We start from the raw sequence: 15009 nt of genomic DNA, 5'->3' as shown, positions 1-15009 counted from the left end.
AGAGAGCCCGATGCGGGACTCGATCCCAGGACCCTGAGATCATGACCTGAGCCGAAGGCAGCGGCTTAACCCTCTGAGCCACCCAGGCGCCCCGGTAAATAATCTTTTTAACGTACTGTTTGATCCTATTAGCTAGGGTCTTGTTGAGAATCTTGGCTTCTGTATTCATCAGGGATATTGGTCTGAAATTCTCCTTTTTGATGGGTCTTTGCCTGGTTTGGGGATCAAGGTAGTGGTGGCTTCATAGAAAGAGTCTGGAAGTTTTCCTTCTGTTTCTGTTTTTTGGAACAGCTTCAGTAGAGTAGGTATGATTTCTTCTTTGAATGTTTGGTAGAATTTCCGTGGGAAGCCATCTGGTCCTAAACTCTTGTTTTTTGGGAAGTTTTTATTTTTTTTATTATTTTTTTAAAGATTTTATTTATTTATCAGAGAGAGAGATGGGGAGAGAGCGAGCACAGGCAGACAGAATGGCAGGCAGAGGCAGAGGGAGAAGCAGGCTGCCTGCTGAGCAAGGAGCCCGACGTGGGACTTGATCCCAGGATGCTGGGATCATGACCTGAGCCGAAGGCAGCTGCTTAACCAACTGAGCCACCCAGGCGTCCCTTTTGGGAGGTTTTTAATTAATGTTTTAATTTTGTTACTGGTCATCGGTCTATTCAGGTTGTCAGTTGTCCCGTTTCAGTCTTAGAAGTTTATAGGTTTCTAGGAATGCAGCCATTTCTTCTAGGTTGCTTAACTTACTGCCATTTAGCTGTTGATAATAATTTCTGTTGTTTCTATTTTGTTGGTGTTAGTGATGATCTTTTTCCTTTCATTCCTGATTTTACTAATTTGAGTCCTTTCTCTTTTTTGGTTAAGTCTGGCCAGTGGTTTATTAATATCATTAATTCTTTCAGAGGACCAATTTCTAGTTTTGTCGATGTGTTCTGCTGTATCTCTGGTTTGTAATTCATTTATCTCTGCTCTGATCTTAATTATTATCCTTTTCGTGCATTGGTTGGGCTTAATTTTTTTATTCTCCAATTTTTTGAAAGTATAAAGGTAGTTTGTGTTTGGGATTTTTCTGTATTTTTGAATGAGGCTGGGATGACTCTCTCTTTCCCCTTTAGGACCGCCTTTGCCATAGCCCGTAGGTTTTGGACCGATATGCTTTCGTTCTCATTGGTTTTCATGAATTGTTTAAGTTGTTCTTTGATTTCCTGGTTGACCCAAATGTTCTTAAGCAGGATGGTCTTTAGCTTCCAAGTGTTTGAATTTTTCAAAACTTTTCTTGTGATTGAGTTACAGTTTTAAGCCATTGTCATCTAATATGCAGGGAATAATATCAGTCTTTTGGTATTGGTTGAATCCTGATTTGTAACCCAGTATGTGGTCTATTTCATAGGAAGTTCCATGTGGAGTCAAGAAGAATGATTATTCTGTTGTTTTAGAGTGGATTATTCTGTACATATTTCTTAGTTCATCTGAGCCAGTGTGTCATTCAAAGTTACGTTTTTTTTGATCTTCTGTTTAGGTGATCTGTCCAGTGCTGCGAATGCATTGTTAAAATCTCCTACTATTAATGTATTCTTGTCAATCTGATTCTTTATTTTGGTTAACAGTTGGGTTACGTAGTTGGCTCTTCCTATATTGGGGGCATAGGTATTTACAGTTGTTAGATCTTCTTGTTGGTTAGACCCTTTACAAATGTATCTGCCGGATCTGTTATTACAGTGTTTGTTTTAAATTCTAATTTGCCTGATAAAAGAATTGCTACCCTGCTTTCTTTTGAGTCCCATTGGCATGAAAAATGATTCTCCATCCTGTTTCAGTCTGGATGTTTCTTTAGGCTCAGAATGAGTCTCTTAGATAACATATATCCTGTCTTTGTATGCAGTTTTCAGCCCTGTGCTGTTTTATGGCAGCATTTAGGCCGTTCATGTTGAGGGTTACTAATGAAAGGTACAGATTTATTGTCATCCTCTTGTCTGTACAGTTCATGTTTCTATGGATTGTCTCTGTAAATTTCTGGTCCATATTCCTCTCAGCATCTTTGTCCTTTTATAGAACCCCTCCCTTAATGTTTCTTGCAGAGCTAGGTTAGTGGTCATGTATTCTTTCATCTTTTGCCCGTCTCGTAAGATCGTTTTCTCTCCATCCATTCTGAATGTCAGCCTTTCCGTATAAAGAATTCTTGGCTGTGTGGTCTTCTCATTTAATAGCCTGAATATGTCTTGCCAGCCCTTTTTGTCTTGACAGGTCTCTGTGGATAGGTCTGACGTTACTCTGATGTCTCTATGCTGTATGTAAGGACTCTCTTCCCCTTAACTGCCCTTGGATGGCGTCCTTGGTTCTAAAATTTGTGAGTTTTCTGTTCTCCTTGATCTTGGGAGGGGTCTTCTCTGCCTCTAGGACGCAAATGCTGGTTTCCTTTTCTAGGTTAGGGAGGTTCTCAGCTACAATTTGCTCAAATATATCTTTTAGTCTCTCTGTCTGCCCGCTCAGGGATCCCCATAATTCTGACATTGTAACATTTCATGGTTTTGTTAAAAATATATCTCCTAGTCTTCTCTTTCTCCTTATCCCCTCATTGATCCCAAAAATTCTGACATTGGAATGTTTCATAGTGTCATTGATTTCTCTAAGTTTGTTCTCATAGATTTTAAACTGTTTACTCCAGGCCTCCTCCTTCCTTCCTATCAGTTTATCTTCTAGATCACTAATTCGTCCTTCTTCCTAGTTGTTAGAGTATCTGGTTTATACTGCATTTCATTTTTAAGTTTGGCCTGATTAACTCTCATTTCTGCCCTTAGAGATTCTATGCTGCTGTTAGTGGTTTTCTCAAGCCTAGCTATTGTCTCATAATTCTTGCCCTGAAGTCTGTTTCTGACATCTTGCTTATATCCATATCCACTAAGTCTGTGGGAGAGGCTGTTGTCTCTGGGTGTTTTCTTTGTTGGGAATTCCTCCTCCTAGTTATTCTCGAGTTGTGGTTGAGAGGATGTACAGTCGAAAATATCAACCACAGTCCAGGCAAAGTGCACTCTCAGAAAGTTCAGAAGAATTGGGAGCCACCACCAAAAAAATGCCCCCAGCCATTATGAATCCCAAGAATAAGATTATAAAATATAAAACCAAAAACAAACAAAAAGACTAACAAAAATAAAAAACAATAAAGGGGGTCTAAGTTAAGGTGGCTATAATCTCTTGATGTGGATGTTGTGGGTGATTTCAGTTCTTCCTGGGTGCATTTTTTTCTGTTTATGTGAAATAATATTTTGTTCTTTTGTTTGTTTGAAAGCCCTACTTTGTTCTTTTGTTTGTTTGAAAACCTTACTTCCCAGAAATACAGGAAATTAAAACTGGTGTGTATATATATATATATAAAGGCAGTATTGAATAGGGAGAAAAGGACTACATTAAAACTTATACATACATATATACACACATGTATATGTATATATATGTATGTGTGCACGTATATGTACACACATGTATGTGTATATACATATATGTATGTATATGTATATGTGTAAGCTTCAATGTGTATATATATTCAATGTATACATATATTCAACATACATATGTTTAATGTATGTATGTATATACACATAAAGTGTATGTGTGAAAAAGTTTTAGTTAAAAAGTTATTATGGACAATGAATCTTGGAACACTGAAAAAATAAAATTAAAAATAGTCACTATGGGATATGTTGTATTAACCACCTAATTGAAATGATAAAAAAGAAAACATGAAAACATGATAAAAAAAGAAAAAATGAAAAAAAGAAAACAGAAAACACATGAGCAAGAATTTTTAAAAAAGTGAGTAGTTGCATCTGAGAAATACACAGGCGGTGAGGCAAACAACAGAAGTTCAATATACTATTTTCCCCTAGTGTTAGGGTTTTACAGTTTTAGGTACCCTTGGGTTGTCATCCTCTTGTTCTTCCAGCTTGTCTTCTGGGAGAGGGTCATGCCATATTGTTTTTCAGTCAGTCCTACTTGGGCGGAGTTGCTCTGCCCCGTATCAAGGGGGTGGGCTCTGTTGAAGCTGAGTTTTGGGTTTCATTTTCCAGCACCTTTTCACATCTTTTTGGAGGATCAGAGCAAAGGAAAATGTCCACACCCAGACCTCCATCTCAGAGAAGAGAAGCCACAGTTTGCTCCTCTCTGAACCCTTTGGAACACACAGTCTTCCCCTCTGTAAGCACCGCTGAAAATCGCAGCATTCCACAGGTGGTGCACACCCAGTGATCCTTTTAGCAGTCAGCCCAGACCCCCACTTGCCTCTACCCTCTGTGTCTCCCAAACTGCGAACAGTCTGGATCTGGGTGGGCTTGGGTGGCACCTGAGGTGCCAGTGGCCAGTCCCCAAGGCCTGCAGGCTGAGGTCGGGGCTTGCAGCTTCCTGGTCCCTGAATTTGCCCCTTAAGCCCCTGTGTTGTGTTTGAGTGCTGTTATCAGTCTTTTTCTGACCTGCCACCCCTGGTCTACAAGCTATCGCTGGTCCTCAGGAGCAGGACACTTTTGCCCTGCGGTATTATGTTACTTTCCAATGGCTAGCTTCTGGTAGGCTCCGTCTCTCTTCTGTTTATCCTCCCAAATCTGCCCAAGCAATCACAACTCTGTTCTTTGTACCTCTTTTTATGTTTTTTTTTTTTAAAGATTTTATTTATTTATATGACAAATAGAGTTTACAAGTAGGCAGAGAGGCAGGCAGATTGGGGGGGGAAGCAGGCTCCCTGCTGAGTGGACAGCCTCATGCGGGGCTCGATCCCAGGAACCTGGGATCATGACCTGGCCCGAAGGCAGAGGCTTTAACCCCCTGCGCTACCCAGACACTCCTCCTTTGTACCTCTTGACTGATGATCATCTGCCCCCATATTGATCCAGATGTACAGTTTTAAATCTCAGGCTGATTTCATGGGTGTTCAGAATAGCTTGGTAGATAGCCAGCTAAATTCAAGGGACTATTTGAAATGGGGTCCCTGACTCGTTCACCATCTTTCTCTTCCCCTCTGTGTTTGAACTTTCAGAACTCGGTGGAACCTGGAGTTAATCCACCTTACATTCTCCTCCCTTCCATTTACTTCTGGGTTTTTTTATATGAAGAAACAGATGGCTAGGAAGGAGTAGAAACATACTCCGGGTATTATACTTAGGAGGGAAATTTGCATCTCCTATTTTTAAAATCTGAAATTTCTCCCATGCTGCTGAATCTTTTCCAATACCCGTAACAAGTATTTTCTCAGCTTGACTTACATCTGTATATTGTAGGACTAAAGTGAAAGCGGGTTGTTTTTGGCAAATGCTTCAAAAATAGAACATCTCATATAGCAGATCTTGCCTTGTGCCTTTAATGTCTGTGACTTCTCTTTTCCCATTTTGTGCTGCTTACTTAGAAGGATTTTTAGAATCACTTGAATATTTTGGAGTCTCTGGTTTATGGAATGGTCAGTTTCCTTTCTTGTTTATCTTTTTTCTTTTCTAGCAAATTGTACTTTTATTTTTTCCCAATTTTTATTTGACTATGCCTACTCTGTAATTACTGATGTTCCTAAAAATTTTACCTCTTTTTAAAAACATTTTACTTATTTATTTGTCAGAGAGAAACAATGAGAAAGCGGAAGCGTGGGGAGTGGCAGGGAGAGGGAGAAGCAAACTCCCCACTGAGTAGGGAGCTCAAATGTGGGACTAGATACCAGGGTCCTGGGATCATGTCCTGAGCTGAAGGCACACATGTAACTGACTGAGCCATCCAGTTGTCCCTAAAAATTTTGTCTTTGGAAAGATTTGTATTTTAAATTCTAGCTCCTGTATTTCTCGTATCTCTTCCTCATTACTTAGGGATTATATATATTATGGTCACTTTCCCATTTGACCTTGAGTTTGTTATGTTACAGGCTGTAGCAAGATTTTGTCATCCAAATGTGAAGTCTGGAGTCTTTTAGGACTTTTCTGTTACCTTTACATCTAGTTGGTCACCTAGTTCTATTGCCCCCCTTTTTTTTAAGATTTTATTTATTTATTTGACAGGCAGAGGTCATAAGTAGGCAGAGAGGCAGGCAGAGAGAGAGGGCAAAGCAGACTTCCTGCTGAGCTTGATCTCAGGACCCTGGGATCATGACTTGAGCCAAATGCAGAGGCCTTAACTCACTGAGCCACCTAGGTGCACCTGTTGCCTTTTTTTGTTACAGTATAGCATGCATACACAAAATTTTTTTTTCAAAAAATTTTTAATATGTAAAAACAGCTTTCCTTATTTTTGTACTTTTAAGTAATATCAGTGTATAATGTTGTATTGCTTTCCTTGTTCATTGATACGCTTTGTATTGTGTAAGTTCTCACTGTATTGTGTTTTATTAAGTACATTTCTTAAAAATACCTCTATGATTTCTTAGTTTCTTTATTATTCATGGAATTTTTGGTAGTTTGCAGTTTGGAGAGAAATTGAATAATACTACTGTAAAAATACATGCCATTAGGAAAGATACGTAGGCATTTTTATTGTGAAAGGATTGAAATTGCTGGGACTAAAGGTCACTGCTACACATGTATATGTAAGAAAGCTAATTGTACAGGTGTGTGTGTAAATACATACAATAATATATGTGTATATATTTGTACATTGACATATGTGTGTCTCCTATATTAATATGAAAATTTATATATATGTATCTCTCCAGCTTCATACAGATATATTATGTCTTCATACAGACATATATGTTGTCCTACTCTCTGAGTCACATCTTTCCTCTTTTTCGTGATCATTTTAGTTTTGATTCTTTAGTGTACCCTATTCTCACTTCAAGTGTTTTTTTTCTTTCTTTCTTTAAAGATTTAATTGTTTATTTATTTGACAGAGAGATCACAAGTAGGCAGAGAGGCAGGCAGAGAGAGATAGAGAAGCAGGCTGCTTCCTGCTGAATAGAGAGCCCAACGCGGGCCTCTATCTCAGGACCTTGAGATTACGACCTGAGCTAAAGGCAGAGGCTTAACCCACTGAGCCTCCCAGGTGCCCAAGTGGTTTTTCTAATATTCATTCTGCTAAAAATGTTTTGATGTGTTTTGTTTTTGATCTTAATACTAGATTATTTTTGTGGTATCTAAGTATCTAAGTTGTTCGGCCTTGCCCCCTAGTGTTTTGTTCTAATGGCATGCTACTTTGGTGACCTATTCATTATGAAAATTGAAGACACATTTTAGAGTATTAAACTTTACACAGTAACAGGTATTACTGGATGTTTGTTCAGTAGGGTTTATTATGTTCAATTTGCATTGAGCATATTTTATTATTAACCATATGTAACTTTTTGAGTGATCCATGGCGGTTTATACCTTCATCATTTAGGTTTGTGCCATTAAATCTTATATTAAAAAAAATTTACTTTGTTGTTCTCTAAGCACCTTAAGCATGGTTTATTTCTTGATGTATTAAATTATTTCATTATAGTTTATATCCTGTCATATTTTTCCCCCATATAGTGAACTCATGAATATAACATCACTAGTCATTGCTTGGTGTTAGTTGTTCAGATAAGTGGTTTGGAAACCTAGGGTAAGGTATTATGGAGCCGGCAGCTTATATTTTTATTTTTCCTGGTAGATGGACTCATACCTCTGTCGATTATGCTTCCGAGGGGATGAGGATGATAAGTTACTTCTGTGCGAGGGCTGCGATGACAGTTACCACATCTTCTGCCTAATGCCACCCCTTCCTGAAATCCCTAGAGGGGTCTGGAGATGCCCGAAGTGTATCATGGCGGTATGATTGTTGAATATAAATATTTTAAATTTAGTTCTTGGTAGTTTTTAAAAATCTAGCCTCCTGGTTTTAAGGGAAACTAGAGTAGATGTTACTGGCTGCCCTTTTCTTAGTGTTTGTGTCAGGTTTTGATGACCTATAGGTTATTAAGCAAGAGTGGTTGTACAGATTGTATACACTTAAAACATGGACAGGATGGACCATAATACAAAGGGTGTGAACCATATTACCAAAGGAAAAAAATAGGTTTAGTAGATAGTGAAGAAACCATCCTACCTTGAAACATAAGAAAAGGGGGAGGGTAGAACATAAGGTATATCTCCTGTTGTTCTTTTTGGGTTCTTTGCCTGTTTTCTCTTTCTTGCTGAAATACTTTCTATTTTAGGAGTGTAAGAGGCCCCCTGAAGCCTTTGGCTTCGAGCAGGCCACCCAGGAGTACACTTTGCAGAGCTTTGGTGAAATGGCTGATTCCTTCAAGGCTGACTACTTCAGCATGCCTGTGCATGTATGTGATTGTGGAGTGGGGATATAAGGATTACTGTCTGATAAGTCTTATGCTCATACAGGTATGGGGCCAGAATATAGTGTACTGTGATCATCTTTTACATCTCTTGTTGCAGATGGTACCTACAGAACTTGTGGAGAAGGAATTCTGGAGACTGGTGAGCAGCATTGAGGAGGATGTGACGGTTGAGTATGGAGCAGACATTCATTCCAAAGAATTTGGCAGTGGATTTCCTGTCAGCAGTAGCAAAGGCAGCCTGTCCCCTGAGGAAGAGGTAATGTGATTTGTAACTCATATTAACAGCACAGATAGGGAAAGTCATTAGCCTTTGAAACCATCTGTTCTCATAAGTCCTTCCATATAGTGCTTTTTTCACATAGTGGGAAGACAGATTAGGGTTACTGGTATTGGTTGATCTTTCAGTAACCCAGAGTGTGCATAACTGCCATAACCATCACTGTTTCCATTCTGCATTTGTGATGGCAAAAAAAAAAAAAAAACAGGAATAGAATGAAACGTTGGATTTTTCAACTAGGAGGTACAGGGGTCCTTCTGATTTCCCTGAAAGTAAATACTTAAAGCTACCATCTTTGGTTATTTGCATGATAGACAAACAACTGCTATCACCAGTTTACTCATATTAATATATAAATTTGAAAGAAAGCTTTGGGAAATGCCCTCATTGACTTTTTAATTTGTTTTCATCATGTAGCATAAATAGAGTAATGCAGAAACTACTAGTTTTATCCAAGGTGATCTCATATCATGAGTCAGACCCATTAAGATGTCTGAAAATTTAACTAATTACATGACAAATTTCTTTGGAACAGCCAAACAATATGGGTAGAGCAAAACTTACTTGGGAAGAAGCTAAAAGATAGTGCATCTTACCTAGTATTGAACAGTTATTCATTTTCTGATTTCTGTTTTACCATGATGGCCAGAGCCTAGACAAATAGTGTTTAGCTTTGTATATACACTGAGTTCATGTAAAGCCTTATGAGACAGTTGTTCCAGAAAGAATAATAGCAGTTTAAGAGGGGAAATTTTAGGGGCATCTGGCACAGTTGTTAAGCGTCTGCCTTCAGCTTAGGTCATGATCCCTGTTGGGGTCTGTTATCAAAGGAAAGAGATTGAGACAAAAGTGAAAGTTATGCAAAGCTTTATTGTATGCCAAGCATTAGAAGTCAGACTGGCTGGCCAGGGCCACCTCCGAAGAGAGTGACTTCCTCCCGATCTCACAGGCTGGTTTTACAGGGCATAACCGCAAACCCAAGGTATGTGGCTTCTATTGTTAAGGCGTTTACTCCCAGAATCGATACCTGGAACCGATACCAGGAACTTCTGGGGCATTTATTCCTGGAATAAAGTCCATGGATGTAAACAACAGTATGGCTACCTAGGCAGTATGGAGTCACTCTGGCTAAGCAGGCCCTAATAGGTAAACAGGTTTTAACATTAAATTGGCACTAACATTTCCCCCTTTTCTTTGGAGATTAGTCAGTTCCTTGACTTTTCAGCCAGTTTTATCTCTTTTGTTCTAATGGGTTATATTGAGTTTGCAGGACTAACATTTTTATTGCCCCAGTTTTTTTTTTTTTTTTAAAGATTTTATTTATTTATTTGACAGAGAGAAATCACAAGTAGACGGAGAGGCAGGCAGAGAGAGAGAGAGGGAACAGGCTCCCTGCTGAGCAGAGAGCCCGATGCGGGACTCGATCCCAGGACCCTGAGATCATGACCTGAGCTGAAGGCAGCGGCTCAATCCACTGAGCCACCCAGGCGCCCCATTGCCCCAGTTTTTTGTATAAATGACATTAGGGCATTAATAATGCAGGGGCCAAAAAGAAGCATTAGTAATAGTAAAACCAGGGGGCCCAACTAGGAATTATTTTTTCTAGAGCACTTTGGCTGCTATTCCTGCTATCTCTTGTTTGGCAGAAAAAGCCTCTACCCAGCCTGAAAAGGTTTTCATAAAAACTAACATATATTTGTGTTATGGGTTCTGTTATTATATAACCCCATATATGGGTTTTGTTATTATCCCTACAGAATATTAGGCAATATCATCTAAACAAGCTATTGTGCAACTTCTCTGAAGTTTACCTTAAGTTGTCTAGCTTAGATAAATAAACATGTAAAAATAACCAAATCTAGAATTTAATATCCATAAAGGTATGGTAATTTTTCTCTCTAAAATAACCTTCATTTCAGAGATCGCTAAATCAGGACTAATTATTTGAAAAACAAGTCTAGTTTTAACAAACTTGGCCGAATTATTTACATAAGCTCAGCAAGAACATTGAGTGATTATATAGATCTTTTAGAATCTGCTTTGCCGGAGCTTCTTATAGGAACCTGTAGGTTGAACTTGTAATAGCGTCCCCAGGCCAGAAGCCAAGCCAAGTAATTGCCATCAGACATGCATGCAATACCTGTGTATTTGGGTGAATTCCTCTTCCGGAGGTCCCAAGTATATCCTGAGGTTCCTACACCTGCCAGGAAGTGATATCCTTTACTCACCTGGTGAGGCTGCTGGGAATTCTGTAAGCAAGGTATCAGGCCAACAGTTTCAGGGGGCTTTATGGTTCCAGGTTTTATAAAGTCAAACTTAGTTCCTTTAACCTGTCTGGTCACATCTGAGTCTTTCTAAAATATGACATTCCAGTCAGTGCCTTGGTAAAATAACCAGTGTTTTCAGTGGTATTCTGTTATAAGGAGAACAGATTCTTACGGAACTTATGCAAATGACTGATTGCCATGGATGAAAGAATACTTACTGAGACCTTTTTTTTTTTAAAGATTTTATTTATTTATTTGAGAGAGAGAGACAGTGAGAGAGAGCATGAGCGAGGAGAAGGTCAGAGGGAGAAGCAGACTCTCCATGGAGCTGGGAGCCCGATGTGGGATTCTATCCTGGGACTCTGGGATCATGACCCGAGCTGAAGGCAGTCGTCCAACCAACTGAGCCACCTAGGCATCTCTTACTGAGACCTTTTGAATTTCAGAAGGTTCAGATAGAGAGAAAAGTTGAATGCCTTGATTCGTTTACAAATGAGTACTTTTACATTTCTGTAAGATACAGATAACTTAAGAAAAAGTTTCCCTTGTTTGGAAGAGTAAATATTACAGAACCAGTAATTGTTTAAAATAAGACAAAACATTAAGAGACATAACATTATAATATTTCAGTTCATCTAGTCCATGTTACTAATTCTGGTTTAGTTTGAATGTAGTTCTTACTTCTGGAAATTTTTAACCCATTTCAGTTCCAGGATTTCAGCATCTCAGAGACCTGGTTTTGTCCTGAAAGTCTCTCATATGAATTTCCTTTAAGGCGGAATTCATTTTACAAGAGAATTAAAACAATTACAAATGAAAAAACTCATTATATGGTTAAATATCAAGTGGTGACCTTTATCAAAACATTAAAACTTTAGGAAATGTATAGAACCTCTAGGGTAGTTCCAGCATTTACCCAAATGTAACCCAACGTTTATCATTGGTTTAGGAATACTTCCTGAGTAACAGTATACCAGGGAAAAACCTTATGAGTCAAAGAGATATCATTTACAATTTAAATCTTGTTGACAATTGTTAAAATCTAAGTTTTAAAGCACATGCTTAAATAGGAGTACTGATGTTTAAGATCTGATAAAATAAAACATAGAAACGGGTTTCTCTGGGCAGGCAAAGAGAGAATTATTTACATTCTCTTAACAGTAGATCAATTAATTTAAGAAAACTTTGTCTTTTTGAACAGAGAGAAAGCAGATTTTTTATGCCAGTGTCCTTTTAGTTTACATAATAGTCAACATTTACTTGAGTGGATCACCAATATAGATTTGCCATGATACAGGGCTTTAGTCTTCCTTCCTTAAATACTATGCCTCATTTGAACAGAAACATTTTACAGGAAGAGATTTATTAGTCTTTTTATCCTTCTTGTGAATAAATCCATCAAAACTGATCTAAAATGGTCAAATTTTCAACTTACTTCATTGTTTCCTTTCAAACCTATAAACCAAAAGTCACTTTCCCAAGCCGCCTACGACTTACTGTATACCTTCAAGTTTAGTTTTTATTACCTCATTTCATGTTCTGGTGCAACCAGACATTTTACTTTAAGACAAAACTACTTACTCTGTTAGGCCCTCTTTTTTGTGTATGTGTTTGCCTTCACAAACCTTTTACAACTTTCTTTTGCATCCAGGTTTTGTCCCAAGCCATTTCTTCCAAACACCATCTGATTTAGTATAAAATTACCTTTATCTTTAGCAAAATGTATTTCCATTTCTTATCTTTCTTATGTATCTCCTACTTTTTTACATATAGGGTTGTTACCCTTACTTCCATCAGTCTTAGTTGCAGTTAGCAGAATTTTCTATTCTTAGAAACACTTCAGTCTCTAGTGATGGCTAAGTATTAACCAGTGAATAGTTACAACAGAATTCTGTAGATGGCAAATTTATGAATCATTTAAGCACAAAACATGTTAACCAGAAGATTTAAATATTCTTAGTTTCTTTGCAGTAAGAAGTCAAAAGCACAAACCTACATCAGGTACTCAGTGCTTCAGCATTTTATCCTAGATTTGGTTAAGACCTAGATGTTTATAATTTAATTCCTTTTGCCATCCAACCAGAACTTTAAGCTTTTAGGTTATCAAAGACTTTGAAAGCTACTTTAATAATTACCCATTAAAACTTTGAGACAATTAACCATCAGTTCAGTTATTTCTTTGCTTACAGATTTTAACAAATAGAATGAGCTTATTTGACTTTTGGTGAACTTGGAAGTTTCACATTTACTGCTATAACTTTAAAGACATGTCATTTTTTTTTTTAAAGATTTAATTTATTTATTTGAGAGAGAGATAGTGAGAGAGAGCATGAGCGAGGAGAAGGTCAGAGAGCGAAGCAGACTCCCCATGGAGCTGGAAGCCTTATGCGGTACTCGATCTCGGGACTCTGGGATCATGACCTGAGCCGCAGGCAGTCGTCCAACCAACTGAGCCATGCAGGTGTCCCAAAAGACATGTCTATCTTAATTAAACCAACAAACTTAACTTAGTTCAAATACTGCTTATGTTACACCTGGACCCACTCCATTTTTAATGTTTACCTGAGACACGGGTGGGAAGATCTGGAGTGGGGGGCTGCTCTTCTTGCTCCTTGACAGTGAAGAGGGAAGGAGCCATGGTGCAGGAAGCACTGAGGACAGTCTAGAGGCCAGTTATGCAGGCTGCACCCAAGTCGGTACAGAAACAGAAGGGGTAGTGCTTCCAGAAGGCAGAGAAAGGATTCCCAGTTTTAGAGAGTTTTCCTGGGTAAGCCTTGTCACCCAACTGGGTGGCTTTAACTTTGAAAATCCTTGAAATGCTGAAGAACAAGGCTTAGGGGTGTCATAGGTCCCTTACTCTCCGCTTGTCCCATTTTCAAACACAACAAACAACAGACAACAAAAAGACAAGACAAAGGCAACCGCAGACCAGACCCAGCAGCCCTCCTCAACTAGATACCAAGTCTAAGACTGTGTAAGAAACAATCCGAACTCAAAAACACAACCTGCTAATGGTGGGGATTTTCTCGGGTCCCTGACTGCCTAGGGAGACTTGAACCCCCGGTGACCACTAGGGGGACTCGAACCCCCTGGCAGGTCCCCTGAGCACCTAGGGGGTCTCGAAACCCTGGCGATCTACAGTGGAGGAATGGGGCATCATGCATCCACTCCAGCCCTGGGGAGCAATGCTGCATCCAGCTTCTCCCCGGTGGGCTATACCCCTGGAGCTCCGCAACCAGATAGACCAGATCCCGCAGAATAAAATCTCGAGATCTTACCTCTGGAGGCTTTTCCCAGAAATTCTGATGATGGCTTAGTTCTCGTCATTTGATTGCAGATGAGCCCCCAGAATGTTGGGGTCCATTATCAAAGGAACGAGCCTGAGACAAAGTGAAAGTTATGTAAAGCTTTATCCTGTGCCAAGTATTAGAAGTCAGACTGATGGGCCAGGGCCGCCTCCGAAGAGAGCGACCCCCTCCCAATCTCACATGCTGGTCTTACAGGGTATAACCTCAGACCCAAGGTACGTGGATTCTATTGTTATGGCATTTGCTCCCAGAATCGATACATGAAACTGATACCAGGAACTTCTGGGGCATTTATTCCCAGAATGAAGTCAGTGGATGTAAACAACAATATGGCTACCTAAACAGGTTTTAACATTAAATTGGCCCTAACAATCCCAGGGTCCTGGGATTGAGCCCCGCATGCTGGCAGAGGCTTTAACCCCTGCTCGGCAGAGGCTTTAACCCACTGGCCACCCAGGCACCCCTATATGTGTTTCTTCTTAATACCTTTTTTTTTTAAGAGACATCTTTTTATTTTTTTTATAAGACTTTATTTATTTGACAGATCACAAGTAGGTAGAGAGGAAGTCAGAGAGAGGAAGGGAAGAGGGAAGCAGGCTCTCCGCTGAGCAGAGAGCCCAATGTGGGGCTCAATCCCAGGACCCTGAGATCATGACCTGAACCGAAGGCAGAGGCTTTAACCCACTGAGCCACCCAGGCGCCCCTTTAATACTTTTTTTTTTTTTTCAAGATTTTTATTTGACAGAGATCACAAGTAGGCAGAGAGGCAGTCAGAGAGAGGAAGGGAAGAGGGAAGCAGGCTCTCCGCTGAGCAGAGAGCCCAATGTGGGGCTCAATCCCAGGACCCTGAGATCATGACCTGAGCCGAAGGAAGCGGCTTAACCCACT

The 15009-nt window shown here is 39.4% G+C and overlaps 1 protein-coding gene across 12 annotated transcripts in view; it reads left to right on the top strand.

Annotated features, from left to right (window-relative positions):
- Positions 1-15009, top strand: part of LOC309856857 (lysine-specific demethylase 5D) — a 58673-nt gene that overhangs the window by 19170 nt on the left and 24494 nt on the right. For all 12 annotated transcript variants that reach the window (XM_082718541.1, XM_082718537.1, XM_082718536.1 and 9 more), the window contains 3 exons: positions 7588-7746; positions 8132-8251; positions 8367-8525. In XM_082718541.1, coding sequence (XP_082574667.1) covers positions 7588-7746; positions 8132-8251; positions 8367-8525 — 438 coding nt within the window. The remainder of the gene's footprint in view (positions 1-7587; positions 7747-8131; positions 8252-8366; positions 8526-15009) is intronic.

Source organism: Mustela nivalis, assembly GCF_964662115.1.
Source record: "Mustela nivalis genome assembly, chromosome: Y".
NCBI lineage: Eukaryota > Metazoa > Chordata > Mammalia > Carnivora > Mustelidae > Mustela > Mustela nivalis.
The sequence above is the reverse complement of the archived record's forward strand: the minus strand, read 5'-3'. Positions and strand labels throughout refer to the sequence as shown.